General features: G+C 42.7%; 1 protein-coding gene across 1 annotated transcript; it reads left to right on the forward strand.

Moving 5' to 3' along the window:
• Positions 1–828: 828 nt before the first annotated feature.
• On the forward strand, positions 829–17,936 carry LOC119176214 (uncharacterized). The gene is made up of 4 exons (XM_037427390.2): positions 829–1,090; positions 1,804–2,101; positions 4,316–5,253; positions 17,409–17,936. Exons 1-4 carry the CDS (start codon positions 1,008–1,010, stop codon positions 17,641–17,643), a joined length of 1,554 nt encoding a protein of 517 aa, XP_037283287.2. The 5' UTR covers positions 829–1,007; the 3' UTR covers positions 17,644–17,936.
• The last annotated feature ends 370 nt before the right edge of the window (positions 17,937–18,306 follow it).

The following is an 18,306-nucleotide window of genomic DNA, read 5'->3' on the forward strand; positions in this document are numbered from 1 at the left end:
TGGTAATCTGCCGACACACACACGAGCACATATATGAAAGAGACGAGCAAATGTCGCGTTCCCCTTGATCTTGAGTATCAGCAGGCACATTTCTTAAAACACGCAATATATATTACAACCCTTTTGTACCGCAATAGTGCGCCAGCAAGCTCGATATGCGAAGCATCCCTTGACAACAGATTGATCTGAAAGCGTGCAGCTGACAATGGGTGCATGAGATAATTTGTTTCATAAATAAGAAGAGGCATTTATTCGTCGGTGTAACCTAAAAGTGGTTTCCATTTTTTTTATCGTAGAACTGCGAACCGACGCGCGCAACGCGCGTATTCCATTGCGATCTATGGCGGTTCCGCCCTGTTTTTCCTCTAGCAATATGGCTGCTGGCAGCTTCACTTCCTCCCGTTGGTGGTGGCCGGGACTGGCACTCCAGAGGTTCTATAGAATCTCCTTGATGTGCTACGTGGTGATACCCTAGGTGTTAGCGACGATTGCGAACAGACCGATTGGAGCGAACAGAACGATTTTTTTTTTCGCTGCAATGGCAGCATGTGAAACAGCCTTTATGCGCAAAAGGAACACGTCTTCTGCGTCATCATCATCATCAGGCTTGCTAGGTGTTAATGATGATGACTGAGAGGGTTCTGTCACAGAACACCTACCTGACCTACCAGTTGGTTTTGTGGCTAACGGGAGTCAGAACGAAGGAAAGTCGGCCGCGGGTGAGATGTGTAGCGGAGCGCGAGATACAGGGGTGCAGGCATCTTGCGTAGCCGACGCAGTGCTTCGCAGTTATATGTGCCTAGTCTTTGCCGACTGATACGGCATGAAGTTTGAAAGTATCCAGTCAAGTGTTCTATGGTGCCAGAATAGGTTACTGAGCCTAAACGTTTTGCTCGTTGCTTTGTGAAGTTCGCGTTCGTCATTGACTGGCGTGAAAGAAGCCTACAGGTACAGTGTGCGTCTGCTTCCAGTAGCGAAGAGGCCGCCAAGAGCTCAGTTTTCGTAAAATGATTAAAGCAAAGTGCACCTGGAAGGTTCAAGGCGACCGTCCTGTGTCTGACGCAATTGTATACTTCGAAGGCAATGAAAAGTAAGTTCGACTGCTGTGCATCGTCCGCTGCGTTTCCTCGTGTTCGGTCATGTGCGTGTGTCATCTGCTGTGAAGCAAAGCAAGTGTTATCAATGATTAAATGTAAGTTTATCCTTTGTAGGTGATCGCCGGGGAAGCACTAGACAGAAATGATGTTGGTGCGCCACAAAGTTGGTTCCTGGCTAGTCTCGTGGCGAATAGTCTATTTTTATCTCATCTCTGGGCGGGCGCGGCGATGCTAAGCCCTGAAGCCTGGGGTGAATGGATGAGCTAAATAATTGTCCTTGAGATGAGTGTGCATTTTTATAGCAGGGACATACATTCCGTTTCTGCAGTAGTGTGTTTACATCAGAGTAATACGCTGTTTTGTCTTAATGCACAGGGTCGACCGCGATTTGCAAAGTTTATTTTCGCCCCTATTTCGAGAGGTTCTTCTAGAGTTTAGAGCACTCACCTATATAATATTGTGTAGACATTTATGATTAATTAATTCAACTGTGCATGCATTTGAGAGCAAAGAGGAAAGGCTAAATTTTTTGAATAATTTTTTCCTAGGTACCTGAATAAAATTTTTTTCATACGCTTCCATGCCGATGCGCGTGTGCTTGTGTGACAATCGGGAATATGTCCTTGTAATATCCTAACTTATACGTTATGTCCGGAACCATGGCGACAAAGCCCATTCGTGTTTTTCTCTTTTGCCTACTCTGTAGCATTGACCTCGAGGATGCGATTTCTGCTGAAAATTGTGTCCAGCTGGAAGCACCGGTTGCGGATGATGTCACTGGTAACTACATTGTCCCAGCCTGCCAAGTCTTCTTGTTCTGTGGTGAGACACATCAAATGAGTAGTGTGTCTGTTCTATCCGAGGCAAGGGTCATAGAAGTCTACGGTTACCATGGAGAATACTTAAGCACCCTTAAAAATGAGTTTATAGAAGAAGTGGATGGCATGTCTGTATTCCGAGGTGACCTTAACCTTACAAGACCTCTTAAAGAATGCTGCCTGAAGGTAAGTATATTTTTTTCTTGGGTTTCACATTTTTTTAGAGTGCCTGCGAGATCAAAACATCAAGTCTTCTGTATAAAATATTGATCATATTACTGTGTCCATAATATAACCCTCATAACTTGTCAATTCCTCTAAAGCATTAGGATGTGCCACAGGAGTTAGTATGCTTGTTTTCTACCTCTTTTATTTTCCTCACTTCCTCAATTTCTTCAAGCATTCACCTTTTTGCTGATAGTTACGTCATTTTTCAATAACTGATGATAATGTCTGTTAATGCCTCCAATTCCATCTAATTATCTGTGTAGCTTCGTGCAAAATTCTTGAACAGGTATCTTGCTAGAGTCAACATTCAAAAAGTGGACTTGTCTTCTTCCAGGCTGCCACTCTTAAATAAAGAAGTTGCAGTCCGAAAAAGACAAGTCGGCTTCTCGTAATGCTGGCTCCAGCAACACTGCGTATAGTGACCACGTATTCAAGAATTTTTCGTCTCTTCAAGATTCCGTTTTCTCCTGAACCTTTGCCCTTCTTTTTTAATGTAGCTTGGTGCAGCGCATGGGAAATGGGTTTAAATCAAAGAAATGTAAAGAAATGCGTGCCGCTATAAGTTCTAAGATTCTGTTAGCATACTACTTTAACAACAGTCCCCTCAATTCAGTCAGTTATAAATACTTGGGTATTCATGTCACTTCTAATCTATCTCAGCCACTTCACATTTAATATATTGCTTAAAGTAAGAACTTTGTTAGGCGACATACTTACCAAGATTACTTTACGTGAATATGTGCAGAATAACTCCATGCCTTTCATCTCTCTATTTATAGCTGTTCTGCCAGTATAACATCAATGAAATCTAGTCCAGCCCTTCCTTCTCTTGCTTCAAGCCACAACATAACTCGGTTGTTCATATTTCACAAATCTTCCACCATCTTACATTTCACGGCTCGCTAACCTTTACAGCTCAGCATTCACCACCATCGTAATGTTCGCGTTGAATCTTGCAACACCCAGCCTTTTACTGATCTTTCTTGGCTCAAACTGGAACCACCTTTCAAAGGACATTGTAACTTACTGATAACCAGCTTTTATGACAAAATTTAGCTGATGTTGTACAAGAAAGGTAACAACTTACATTTGTACATTTACCTATTATAATTTATATCCTCAGTATACATAGCTAACATTTTATAATTAGGATAATGTGCATTTTTATTGTAATATTTGTTTTTATTTACTTTGTAAGCATACCCCTCTGTAATGCTGCACCACTCTGAGGGTATCATAAGTAAGTAAATAAATAAGAACCGCCATGCACCACTTACAAATGTAAAGCATCAGTCATTGATATCAGAAAAACAGTTTTTTTCTGATAATAGTATAAGTGTAGTTAGAATTTTATTTCAGGCTGGTGGGGAGGAGGCATGACAGGCACATCTGTAATGGAATACTTTGATAACTGTTGATGCTGCAAAAAACAGTCTGTGTAAAAATTGAAATAATGTGCATGTGGTAGTACTGTGCACTCGTGTCCTCTCAGCTGCTAAGTCGGAGTGCTAGTACCATGACAAGCAATATTTGTGATGGTGTGTGAAAACTATATAACACATGAAGAAGGAGGCATAGAAGCTAATAAAATTGAGTAGTTTGTGAATGGTTATGGGTAATATGATTAGAAATAGTTGTGCATAGTCTTCTTTTCAAGCTTCTGATAGCAAGGGCATTGTCTTTTCTAAGAAATCTGTCTCGTTAATAAAAAACAGAGCACCACCCACCCCCATCCTTCACCTCTGGATATCTTAAAGAGAGTGTCATAACAAGTCAGAGGTTGCATCAGGTATTTTACCACTTAGCTTGTGCCATGTCTGCATAAAGCATAGCATTAAATTTTTAGATAAACAGGCAGCTAGTTAAAAATGAGTATTTTTATTGTCGTATTTGTTTTTTTTTTACTTTGTAAGCATGCCACTCTGTAATGCTGCACCACTCTGAGGGTATCATAAATAAGTAAATAAATAAGAACCACCATGCACCACGTACAAATGTAAAGCATCAGTCATTGATATTAAAAAAACAGTTTTTTCTGATAATAATTCATATTCTGATTTCTGATAAGCAATAATTCAATATAAGTTTTTCAGTGTACCATATGGAAATTATTTAGCACTATGCGCAGTGTAATTCTTTTTTTTTTTTTGTGCCCACTTTATATACTTGCAGTTCATCCCTATTAAGTCTACAGATTCCATGTGGCTGTATGGAATTAAAGTGGTGGTTCAGGAAAAGCCAAGGGCAGACACACTGCAGTTGTTTCCAACTTCCATGCCTCTAAAAGATGTTGAAGAGAGACTGGAAGCTTCAGGAGCACAGCTGAGTGAAAAAGCCGAGAGCCTTAAGCGAATGATGGAACTGTTTCAGGGAAGCAGCGGTATGTTTTCAGCAGCTGCGATGTCGCCTGTTTTTGCTGGATTTTCAGCATTATCACATGGAGCACCACAGCAAGTTCCAGATGGTATGGCGCAGTTTTACAACATGTTCCAAAACGCTGGTCTCAAATCTCAGACGCAACAAACTCCTATGAAGCCGGAACCCAAACTTCCAGTTGCTGCCGAGTCAACAAAAGAGACTGCACTGTCAGGATCGAGCAGCACAGCAGCTGTCGAGAGCGGCCAGGATGGTCTGCTTGCAGGCATACTCAAGCTTCTGGAAAATCACACTGCTAAGCAACAACCTCAGCATGCACCTCCACCTCAGGCTGTACCAAATGCCAAAGTAGGCGCCTCCAAGTCGGCATCCTTGGACAAGGAATTTATTCTGGAGCTTCTTGAAAAATCCGGTGTCCTGAACCAGCGGACTGCCACAGTACTTCTTGAAGAAATAATTCAGAAAACTGGCGCCACAGTACAGCTTAACCAGTCCCACGGGGATGCTGAAAAAAAGTCCGCGGGTATTCCTGTTCCAGATGTTGCATCTGAAGAACCAAAGGCTGCAGCTGAAAATAAAATACTCGAGACAGCGTCGAGGGCAACCGGGACTGATAACAAGCTATCCAAGGAGACTGGTTCTCAGACTGATCAGCCTGAACCTGAGCCTACAGCCAACCAAGAACTGCAGCTGGTACCAGCACCACTAACAATGGAAGTCCTTCAAAAACAGAGGTAAAGTGTGTTTCTGTGTCATACAAAGTGTTCTAAATATTAAAATTTGGTGCAGTGATTCCAATTTTGCATTTCCCATTTTATTTATCATCACCCCCACCCCCCACCTCCTCTGTGGTGAAAGATAATTGGACAAAATTGGGAGGCGAGTCTTTGTTCTGTCACAGACCAAAATTCAAGATGGTGTTGGCAGGGCTGCCAAGAAGTGCTTTTACTGAAATGCGTCATCGAGTATGCAAGCATTTACTGTTTTTACAAAGCCGGAGTGAATCTTCATGTGCAATTTCATGTCTTATGACAAGAGAGCAGAAATGTTCTTCCAATGCTCTGACAATTGGTGAGAACTCGGAATGCAATCCCGAGGCACAACACTGAATAAAGTACTCAGAAATCATGAACATATTTAAAAACACTTAGAGCTTGGTTTTCTTAAGAACTGCGGCTGCAGAGTTCTGTATTGAAAAAAAAAAAAATGAAAGAAGAGGGAGGCGCGTTTGCTCGGTCATTGGCATGTGCCTACAAATCTCCTGAATAGGGGAAGAGGGGATGCTTGCTCAGGATTCTACGCTATTGTGCCCAGGTTTGGTTCAGTTGCCATAATGACATTGCTGCAGCTACATTTATAACCATTAATTGAGAAAGAGTCACATGATTGGTGAATTTCCAGGCAGGCTTCAATTGCAAGAGTACCAAAGCAACACGCTCACTATTCAAACTGATCACATTTTAATTATGCTGCAGGGTAAATGTTTATAGTATAGAAAAGTTGAAGGGAATAGTCATTGAAGCATGGATGTTCCAATCTTTTAATTTCCCAGTTATCCAATGGGCTAACAGGTTTAAAGTACTTTTTGAAATTTGGTCGATATCAATTATGACAAATGATCATTCTCATTATAATGCCTAGTGCATAAAGTGATGTATGGCGGTGGTTCAAAAGCATTACTTTTGCCAGCTTTTGTAAAGATCTACATTAGTTCTGTGTACACCGTTTTACACTCAAAGACTACGAAAAGTGCCTGTAAAGCGCCTTGAATACCACAAGCTGTCATGAAAATCTGGAATGCAGCTTCAGCTTGTGCCGCTGATGTAATTTTACAACTTGAGGGCTCAAGCCTAAAACATGATTTGGAAAACGGTGAACTTGAAAAGATGGCTACTTTTATCATGTGTGTGCAAAAAATGTCATGTACGTGTTAAAAATCTGAGATTTTTTTCGATGGGCTGTTTGTGCTGATAATGTTCCATTTGATAATGAAAGCTGATTACAGAAGTAGTTATCCCCACAGATGGCCTTGGGTCTGAGGATGCCAATGGTGAAATTTTTTAATCGTACATGGACATTCACGAAAAATGATTGATGTGGGCTGGTCATGTAGTGCGTAGGGTAGACAACTGGTAGACAGTAAGAACAACAGAACGGTTATCCAGGGATAGAAAATGCAGTAAGGGGAGACAGAGAGTCCGATGAGATGACAAAATTTAGAAATTCACAGTCAAATCAACTGGCACCGGGTAGGGTAAACTGGAGATTATTGGGAGAGGTCTTCATTCTACAGTGTACTAAAACATGCTGAGAAAAATGATGATCTGCAATAATTTATTTGGATGTTGAACATTCCTTTTACTAATTAAGTGACACTTAGTATTAAATTTATGTGGGGTCTATTTAGTTGAATTGCTATAATTGATGCGTGCAAGTGATTCCTTTTAAATTTGATGCCTGAATAACTGAGGGTTTTTAAAATTTTTTTTATCTTGGTTAGTTGACGCATCACATCAATGACCGTAATGAAACAAGGGGAGGAAAAGGGTGTCAACAGGTGATCATAGTACAATGTCATTCCCACTGCAAAAGAGAAGTCTGAATGAAAGCCCAAGTTTTTGTTTCATCGACAAATGCTGTTTCTGCAACCCATGTCATGAAGGCACTTTCAAACTTCAAATTTTATATAGGCTATTTAACAGTGAGCCATTCTGATTTATTCACTAAATTATGGACTAAAAGCTCTCTAGGCCTCTGAAACTGTGTCATGTGGTCCCATAGGAACTGCTGCTCTTGCACAGTAGCTGCAGCTAGCCTTCTGGGCAATTCAAAAGCAGTCTTCACGTCCTGTGTTGCATCACGTTTGAGATCCCAATGAATGTGTGTTTTTTTTATCCTTTTAGTATTCAACCTAAATGGTGATTTGACAATTTTTAAGTAGTAAATTTTACAAATGTACACAAATTGACAGGAATTGCAGATATGTATTAGGAATTTCATATGGTGATAAACAAAATAGACACTGACCAAATCAACTTTATTATAAAATATGCTTCAGTCTCCTCGTGGAAGCCTTCTTAAAGGGCCACTCATCAGGTTTGACAATTTTGAGCTGACAAGCGCAATTCGTAGATGAGGCTTTCATGATCACATCTGCCAAAATTTGCAACACTACATGCCGCGTAAATGGGTCAAACTTCAAGATGAACCCTGCTCCCCCTTCCTTTTGCCGGGGCGGGCCGAAAGAATGAGGGCATTACGTGCGCATATGAATGGCCTTACGTACTCAACAATACAGTGACGTTGGTCCTCTACGTAGACGACTGTGCTCTGACGTTGCCAATAGTGGCACGTGTCAAGGAGAAAATTATTTTTACATGACATGCGTAGTTTATGTATTTGTTGCTTGAAGAGAATAATAAATTTTTAGACAAATAATGAGACACAATAAGACAATGTGAGCATTCTTGTTTTTTTTTTTTTTTTTTTCATTTTTTCAACATATGCGGGGTTAATGTGCTGGCATTACGCATGCATTCGTGTCCCCGCGGTAAGCGCATCGAGCAGACGGCAGCCATGGAACGCTCCTACGGATCGCACACTCATTTGCTCGTCTATTCTACCGCGTCTAAGCCAGCGTTTTCAAACCATCCAGCAGAAACAGGTAGTAGACCTCAAAACAATGCTGGTCAACAAACAAAAAAGGAAAGAAGAGAACGCTCACATGCATGGGGGTTTGGCTTGTTCAGGCACGTCATGCACACGTGATCTGTTGGTCGGATGCTGGAGAGGGTATGGAAAATATTTGGCTTGCGAAGGCTATGCGGAGGAGCGGCAAGTGTTTCGAGCTCGCCTCATCTCATCCTCATTTCCCGCCGCTTCATAAAAACAGTTTTCTTAGTTCGTAATGAACCGATTAAAAAAATGTTTGGGGCAAAATGTTTCTCATCGGACACCCCACAACCTCCACGGTTTAACTAAAATTTGGTATGGGGCCTGGTGAGTAGCCCTTTGAAGCAAAAGGTATAACCAGAAACAACGGGATGCTAAGTGCAACTTTTAGATGATATAGGGAGTGTCATCATCATCATCAGCCTGACTACGTCCACTGCAGGACAAAGGCCTCTCCCAAGTTCCGTCAGTTGACTCTGTCCTGTGCTTGCTGCTGCAAATTTATACCCGCAAACTTCTTTATCACATTTGCCCACCTAACCTTCTGTTTCCCCCTAACCCGCTTGCCTTCTCTGGGAATCCAGTCAGTTACCCTTAATGACCAGCGGTTATCCTGTCTACACGCTACATGCCCGGCCCATGTCCATTTCCTCTTCCTGATTTCAACTATGATATCCCTTACCCTCGTTTGTTCCCTAATCCACTCTGCTCTCTTCTTGTCTCTTATGGTTACACTTATCATTTTTCTTTCTATTGATCGCTGCGTCGTCCTCAATTTAAGCTGAATCCTCTTTGTAAGTCTTCAGGAGTGTGACGGACGCCATGTGGGCCCACCGCCTGAGCAAGCTTCACGATTGACGGGTCTCTCTTTCTCGCGTACTGCTCGGCGTCGCTGTAGTTGCTATGCCCAGTGTGTGGTTCAAGCATGGTGATATTTTCTTTCACTCTGACGTACGGTCTACAAGCCGTCTGCGAGAACAACTGGAGTCGAGCTCGTTTCAGCTTCAACAGAGCACTGGTGTAACCGCATAAAGTCGGTGTTTCTTCATACTTGATGTCGGCCCGCCTGTCGAGCTCGGGCAAGTAGGCCGCCGCGTCACAGGGGCTGCCAGGCCTGTCTGCGAAGCGTAGGCACGACCAAGATGGAAACTGGTTGCCTGGAAAGTCGGCCATTGAAGGCGACGCCGCGTTGAAAACAAGCGCGAAAGCAGGCTGAAGTAAGGTCGAGTCATTGATGCCCATGCCGGAAGCTTTCAGACAGCCAGTGTCTTCATCTAAGTCACCGATTGCTGACAGAACGACGTCTTCATGGCGATGAGTGCGCCTCCCACGCGGTTGCTTGAGACATTGGCCAGCGTTCATAATGTGTAAGTCTCGGAGACGCGCTCGTAGTCAGCTCCGTACCGGTATCTTACCGGTACTTAGCTCCGTAGCTAAGTACCGGTAAGATACAGCTGTTATATACCTTCCTCTTGAGGGATAGTGGAAATCTACCTGTCATAATTTGAGAGTGCTTGCCAAATGTGCTCCACCCCATTCTTATTCTTCAAGTTACTTCAATCTCGTGGTTCGGCTCCGCGGTTATTACCTGCCCTAAGTAGACATAGTCTTTTACAACTTGAAGTGCACTATTACCTATCTCGAAGCGCTGCTCTCTTCCGAGGTTGTTGTACATTACTTTCGTTTTCTGCAGATTAATTTTAAAACCCACCTTTCTGCTCTCCTTCTCTAACTCCGTAATCATGAGTTGCAATTCGTCCCCTGGGTTACTCAGCAGTGCAATTTCATCGGCGAAGCGCAGGTTACTAATTACTCCATTAACTCTTATTCCTAACTGTTCCCATACTAGGCTTCTGAAAGCCTCCTGTAAGCACGAGGTAAATAGCATTGGGGAGATTGTGTCCCCATGCCTTACACTCTTCTTGATTGGTATTCTGTTGCTTTCTTTATGAAGCACTATGGTAGCAGTTGATCCCCTGTATACTTCTTCCAGGATGCTTATAAATGCTTCATCGACGTCCTGATTCCGCAGTGTCTGCATGACTGCTGATATTTCTGCTGAATCAAACGCCTTCTCGTAATCAATCAAGGCTATGTATATTGGTTGGCTATATTCTGAGCATTTCTCTATTACGTGATTCATGTTTTGAATGTGGTCAATTGTTAAGTAGCCTGTTCGAAATCCTGCTTGTTCCTTTGGTTGATTGAATTCTAATGTTTTCTTTACTCTGTTAGCAATTACCTTTGTAAATAGCTTGTATACTACAGAGAGCAAGCTGATCGGCCTGTAATTCTTCAAATCCTTGTCATCTCCTTTCTTATGTATTAAGATGATGTTAGCATTCTTCCAAGACTCTGGTAATCTTCCCTTCAGGAGACACCTCGTTAACAAGGTGGCTAGTTTTTCTAGCACAATCTGTCCTCCATCTTTCAGCAAATCTAATGTTACCTGATCCTCACCAGCAGCTTTGCCTCTTTGCATGCTCTCCAAAGTTTTTCTGACTTCTTCTATCATTACTGGTGGGGTGTCATCTGGGTTACTGCTAGTTCTTATAGTATTAAGGTCGTGGTTGTCCCGGCTACTGTACAGATCTCTGTAAAACTCCTCTGCTATTTTAACTATTCTATCCATATTGGTAGTTATTTTGCTTTCTTTGTCCCTTAGAGCATACATCTGATTTCTGCCTATCCCAAGTTTCCTCTTCACTGCTTTGACGCTTCCTCCTTTTTTCAGAGCGTGTTCAATTCTCTCCATGTTATACCTTCTTATATCGGATACCTTACGCTTATTAATCAACTTCGAAAGCTCTGCCAGTTTTATTTTGTCTGTTGTACTTCAGACTTTCATGCTTTGATGCTTCTTAATGAGATTCTTCGTTTCCTGGGAAAGCTTTCCAGTGTCCTGTCTAACTGCAGTACCTCCAACTTCCACTGCACAGTCCATAATGATATTGGTCAGATTATTATTCATTGCCTCAACGCTAAGGCTGTTTTCCTCGGTAAGAGCCAAGTGCCTGTTCTGAAGCGAGACTCTGAATTCCTGTACTTTCCCTCTCAGTGCTAGCTCATTTATTGGCTTCTTGCGTATCAGTTTCTCTCGTTCCTTCTTCAAGTCTAGGCGAATTCGGGACCGTACCATTCTATGGTCACTTTCGTACCTTGCCAAGAACTTCCACATCCTGCACTATGCCTGGGTGTGCACTCATTATAAGGTCTTTTTCGTTCTTATTTTCGCCATTAGGGCTCCTCCATGTCCACTTACGGTTTCCTCGTTTTCAATAGCGAATATTCAATATCCCTAAATTATTGCGTTCTGCGAATTCTATTAGTAGCTCTCCTCTGGCGTTTCTAGTACCGATTCCATCATCTACTGCCTGGTCTCTAGCCTGCTTCTTCCCTACCTTTGCATTAAAGTCTCCCATCAGTATAGTATACTGTGTTTTTACCTTACTCATTCCCGATTCCACGTTTTAATAGAAGCTTTCAACTAAGGTGTCATCATGGCTGGATGTAGGCGCGTAAGTCTGTACCACTTTCATATTGTATCTCTTATTGAGTTTAATTACGATACTTACCACCCTTTCATTAATGTTATAGTATTCCTCTATGTTGCCAGCTATGTTTCTGTGAATAAGGAACCCCACTCCCAGTTCTTTTCTGTCAGCCAAGCCCCGATAGCAAAGGACGTGCCCGTTCTGTAGCACTGTATAGGTCTCATTTGTCCTCCTGATCTCACTGAGCCCTATTATATCCCATTTAACACCCTCTAGCTCCTCGAATAGTACAGCAAGACTTCCCTCACTGGATAAGGTTCTAGCTTTAAATGTTGCCAAGTTCAGGTTTCAATGGCGGCCTGTCCCGATTCAGAGATTCATAGCACCCTCTGCTGCATTGCAGATTGGACCACCGCCGTGGTCAGTTGCTTCGCAGCTGCTGGGGACTGAGGGCCGTGAGTTAATTGACGTATGCATGTGGGAGATAGTGGCCAGATACTGCACCAGGGTGGCCAATCCTTCTTTGGTGAGGGAGTGCGTTACCGGCGCTGGTTACCGGTGAGGCCGCACGCCAGGCCTCTTTGCAGTTCCATCAACACGCGGATTTTTTTTGTTTTATCCGGTTGGGAACTGCACGGCACCAGGATTCGAACAACAGACCTTTTGCATGCGAGGCAGATGCTCTTACCACTACGCCATTGCCACACTATAGGGAGTGTAAGTAGATTCACTAGCATTAATATTCATATCGCTTTGTTGCAAAGTATGGGCATTTGTCAGGATAAGGAATTACTTGAAATGTCGGTCATTTGCCTGTGTTTTTTGCCATTGCTACCCCATGAGCATTGTTTGCTGTTCAAGAGCTTGAGCACAGCATCCGAAATCTCAACTGTTAAAAAATGCTGCTGTTTTGCATCTCTAGTAAATTTAGTTTGGTTTCATTTCGCAACACATTGTGATCACTCAGCCGAGTTCTGCAAAGATTAATGACAACCAGGGGCTCCCAGTTCTAATTAACCATTGTGATTTCCAACACATTCGAATTACCAGGAGTTTCCCCTCATAGAAATTCTCGGGGCTGTGCCAGGAACAGGGCGTCAGTTTGAATTAATGAGGGCTTACTATACTAAATGATTAGTTTTCAAATTGGGGCCCTGAAAGTTTTGGGCCCCTAACCTCTTTTCATATGCTGGTTTTATGGCATTCAGGAAAAATGAGTTTTTAAATTGGATTTTGCACTTATTGTTTGCAATTTGTACTTGCAATGCAACAGTGGTGAGAAGGGAAAGTTGCAAGGAATGATAATTAAATAATTAAAAGCTGATACAAGAAATTGCCTGTGATGCATGTATTGTTTTAAAATGTTATTTAAATGTGCAGTGGTATTGAATTTGCCTCCGTTCTGTTTGTCTACAAGACTTGCCATCATCAGCAAAGACAATGCAACTTAAAGTCATCATTGGCATTGTCTATGAACTGTCCAATCGACAAGCAGTCTTAAAGGGACACCAAAGGCAACTATTAAGTCGACATTGATTGTTGAAGTAGCGGTCCAGAAACCTCGTAGTGTTACTTTTGTGCCAAGGAAGTACCTTTTTTTAAATAAAATTACGTTTTAGTGGTCGGAATCAGGTTAGCGCACTTCAAATTGCCCGCCTGAAGAAGTGGACCGACCAGGCCGACTCACTTCACTGTTGCTGTGCACGATGTTGCCCGGCTTTACTGCGCTAGAAGCAGCATACCGAAAGCAGCGGGAGCCACAGCAGCAACAATTGCCATTGATCAATCTCCCACCATTGGCTCCGAAATTGCAGAGGTTTTTTTTGTTTAACTACGCCCTGCTAGATGGTTCTTTTTTTTGTGAATCAAACAGAAACAAACAAGCAGCATTTTATTAGGTCTCTTGATGCATGGAAGGTTCTTTATTTAATGCAGCTAGATCGTTTACTAGTGATTAATATTAGGCGGTCCGTCTGATGTCATTGGGATCATTTTGAGAAGGTCCTACTGCAGCGGATGTGTTCTTGAGCATTTACCTTAATTTCTCGTTAAGTGGGGCACTATTGTTGATAATATTGTCGTTTCAGATGTTGTCATGCATTGTGCGTTCACACTGAGATAAATTGTTATTTGACTTTGGTGTCCCTTTAAAATTATGGACAATTTTTCAGTCAATATTTATTGCATGCGGGACATGATAGGAAGCAGAATTAAAGTGGCAGTATTTTATGCCCCGTGTGGCCTTTAAGTAAAAGTTGTCATGAGCACAGCCCGAGGTACACGGTATGAAAAATAACATGACCTCTCAGGCATGGTGTGAGCTGGGGACACTTAAGTCTTTGCGAAAGCGTGAAGCTAAAGCGATAAAGAAGGCAAACCCCTGGTGCAGCAGACATTGTGGAAAGCTTCTTTGAAGTGGTCAATTGTTGAGCATGAAAAAAAAAAAAATCGCTTGACTAAACCTTCCTGTGGATATATGGTTTGGTGATAGCATACTTGGCAGTAATGAAATTATAGTAAATTACTTTTTTTGTAATAAGTAATGTACTGATTGCTCTTGTGGGCTTCCAATTTAGTAATCTAATGTTTTACTTGAAACAACTAATTAAAAGAAATTATTCACTGAGAAGAACTTGTTCCTGGGCTACTTGGTACATAACTTCGAGAAAACTTGAAATGCCAAGGCACCACCAGTGGAAATCGGAAGCTCAAGAAAAGAAAGCCATTCTCTTTTTTGTGCCTCTTCTCTTTACTGGTGATGCTGAGGCAACTAGCTTCTTATCTAAATTAGTTTCGAATATTTTTTGACTGAGATATAGCATTTCTATGTAGCATGGCATGAAAAATTGACCAAGAAAGCAAAGAAAAGTAACAGACAAGTTAACCTGAGCACCAAACCTCAAGCATGGGTGTGGTGCATCTGTGATGCAACAAAGACTCAAGATGCTGTAAGCGAGAAAACGCAGTCACATACACACACACACACACAAAAAAAGGGTGGCAACGTCACTTTGAAATTCCCAGACCAGTTGCCATGACGTCTTAGATTTCAACGGCACCTACTTGGGCCTACATTGTTCTTAATCGGTAAAAATGAAGTTCTCTCTCCTTTAAGGTAGCCTGATACTTACAATATCAAGTTTAAAAGAATTTTGTTGATCAAATGTCGCCGAAATAAGAAGTACACATTAAAATCCGTGACATCACGCACGGAGAATATGGCACGAAATTTTAAACTGAAAGTTTGATCGCAATTTTCTTACTTATTATTAAAACTATGACATTGAAATTAACAACACCAAAGCTTTTAAAGTAAAATTTGTCGATCTAAACTGATCCATTATTTCACTTTGACTAGCGTCGCTTTAACATGCGCGAGCGGCAACGTTGCAGCAAGCAACCGAGGAAATAATAAAATTTAGAAGTGCGCGACACGCCTCCCATAAGATGAGCCGTAGAACATGCTTCATCTGAAGTTCGCTAACTTGAGGAAGAGCCTAGTGTTGCAACTCTGGGACCTGCGGGTCTCAGTTTGGTAGTGGGCCCCCGTCCTAGGACCCATCGTCGAACAAGTCAAATGAGGCGCTCGTAAGAACGACAATTTATTTACATGGTTAGTAACTGAGAATTCGAAGGGAGGTGATAAAGTATCAACTAGAAGTCAAGAACTGTACAGGAGAACTGTTGAACTGAAAATATACAAAAGTCTTCCGCTTATATAGCGTCACGTTGCCAACCCTGGGCGTATTGTCTGCGGCTTCAGCCAATACGGCGCTCAATGGTCTAGGTGCTCCACCCGCGAAGGCGTAGAAAGACACTACACAATGCACGTGGAGAGGGCACAGTCTACACGATGTCCAAATATGGTCACAAATGCACTGCACCAACGTTTCGCAACCGTCACCAAGATTTCGCGCACGTCCAATGATTTTAGATGACGTTGGTTTCCAAGAGCTCTTCTGGCAGTTGGGTGAGGTTCAAAGAACCGCCTCCCGGTACACGTGCCAAACTTGCCTTACTGCGTTCGGGTAGGACAATGTAGTGGTCCGCCAGCTTATCGCCAAAACATGCCACTCCATTCAGCCGATCCTATGGAGAAAGAGAGAAGGAGGAGTAGTCGACTAATCCCTCGTCGTCGAGGCGCTGATGCGGGCTCCCGCAAGGGCTGCAGCAAATAGTGCCTTTTTCCTTGCCTTCAATCACACATTCCATTCCTCGTTGTTTGCTAAAAGGTGCGGCATAGCTGCGAATTTCCGGGACTTCGCTTCTCCTCGCAAGGTGCAGCCACAACCTGTTTGGGTTTTGGGTTTCAGCCCAAAGTGCAAACACCACGCTGGTTCCGGTCTCTCCAGATCCACGGTGACCTTGAAAATGGCCCAGCTGCCTCCTTGGTTGCCTTGAAAGCCTTGCATAGAGTCGAGCTCACAATGGCCTTTCTTGGCTCGTGCATTTTTTTTGCGCGAACCGGTCCTGGAACCCTTTGTTCACGTTTTGCTGACAGGAAATCAACCTGTCTTGACTGCACATCCTTGCTTGGAATGCGTCAAAATACTTTAGTCCAGTTCACAAAGGCCAAAGAACTTCAATAATGGTGACGGTCATAACACTAGCGAACGATGGGCTCCGCTGAGGGCGCTTTGTGGGCATGAGCTTACCCTCACATTTTTTTTTTTCTGCAATGTAACTTCGTCATGCGACGTAACTTCATCATGCGGCAATAACAAACAGTTACTGAGTCATACCTGTACCGTCATTGTTTAAAGAGCATGGTTAATTTGCATTTTTATAGTCAAGTTTCTGTCGCGGAGTCGGGCAGTGACAGTGCTTCACAGGACATTTAACTCTGTGGACGGGGTGACGACGGTGGAGTAACTAGTTTCCCGTGAAGCGCATGGTCCCACTGAATGCTAAATGTTGCTCTTCATGCTCAAACTGAGCTGTAGCAATACGTTATTATAGTGCACCTACTTGCCCAATGTGCAGTACTTCCCGCTGACCGTCTTCGGAACCAAATAAAGTGACATCCAACATGGCAACTAACGTTACTGATTCCACTAGAACGTAAATTTCAACCGGCTACTACTAGCTTCTGCAAAAAACTGAACATAAGTCTGTTCTGGTGGTAGAAAGCGAAACATCAATTTCTCTAGATCATGTCCAGTGCCTTTCAAGTGTCCGGGCAATTATTTCCGCCTTTAGTTAAGGAAAAAGTGCTGAAGCCCAGGTGGGGCTATGCCTGGGCTTTTTTCTTCTTTTGGGCTGGGCGGGCTGTTGTTCGTCCAACTTTCCTTGTTAGCTTAGCGTCGGGCTTTAGCTGGTTTTTGACCAGTTTGTAGGTCTCTGTATCTTGGTAGTCAGCTATTGGGTTTCAGGGAAACAGAGCTGAACCCGCGGTCAGGAAAAAGGACAGAGGTGTTGAGGGGACTTGCCTGTACGATGCATGGGCAGGTGGCATCATGAGCCGTAACGCAATCTGCCATCTCGCAGACTTTTTGTTTTCATTATTAATATTTCATTGAAAAGGAGCATTGAAAAAGAAAACAGAAATGAAAAAAAACACGAACAAACTCAAAAGACTAGGGTGGAATGTCCGTGAAAAACTCGGAACTCAAAGGTGTATCTTGGTGCTTTGTGTAGGAGAGCAGCATAGAAAATCCATAATTGAAGACTAGGTTGGCATGACAGTAACTGTGTGCACCTGCTGTTTATTTGGGATTTCGCAGGGACGAAACAGGCGACGTGGTCGGAGCCTTGTTTCAAGGTCTGCAAGATCAGTTGCTGAACCTGGTCGACCGACGCTTTGAAGAACTGAAAGTCGAAATGGCCGAGAAACTTGACGGGAAAATTCAGGAAATGGAAGAGCGTATAAATGCGCGCTTTGATGCTATTATAGATGCTCTTCAAGGCCAAGAGGATGATGAAGAGATATTTGAACAGCCCGAGGAAGGCGCTGTGTAAGAACGCTGCTTCAGTGCACACTTGTATGTGGTTGCGTGGGAGGTTCAAAACTGCTTTATTTATTGTTGTGTGCATGTGTATCTGTGTGTGTGTTCACATTGCGAGGCATTAAGTTTTGTACAAATTGCTTAATTTAGACATCTTGTCAAACTGGTGTGAAGTTTGTTATCTCTTGCTAGACTGCCTGTCTTTTTGTACTCGCCATCAGCTTCGTGCGTGTCCGCATTCGGTTGTGTCCTTGATGATGTGTAATACAATTACTGGCGATGGTGCGCAATGCTCAAGCCATACGACATATGCATTTGATTAGTTCATTTAATTTATTTTTTTTGAAATCAAGGCTCTGAACGTTCCCCCTTTTCTGCAACATTCGCCCAATGCCAGAGGCGCATGATGTTGGTTGATTCATGCTTTTTTTTTTAACGTCACGTACATTTACATTCGTGGCACTTTTGGATTACTCCCACCTCGTGAATCCGTTTTGCAACTACCGTGCTACTTAGTGGCAGACTTGGTAAAAGTGACAATTCAGCAATGGAATTGCAGTGCTTGAGTCTTTTTTTTTTTGCTGTATTGAGTAATGCAAATAATTACTTATGTGTGCTGGTAATTTATTAATGTGAAGCACTTCAAGTAAGTAATTTCAAGAAACTTTCTCATTAC

Source organism: Rhipicephalus microplus, chromosome X, assembly GCF_043290135.1.
Source record: "Rhipicephalus microplus isolate Deutch F79 chromosome X, USDA_Rmic, whole genome shotgun sequence".
Classification (NCBI taxonomy): domain Eukaryota; kingdom Metazoa; phylum Arthropoda; class Arachnida; order Ixodida; family Ixodidae; genus Rhipicephalus; species Rhipicephalus microplus.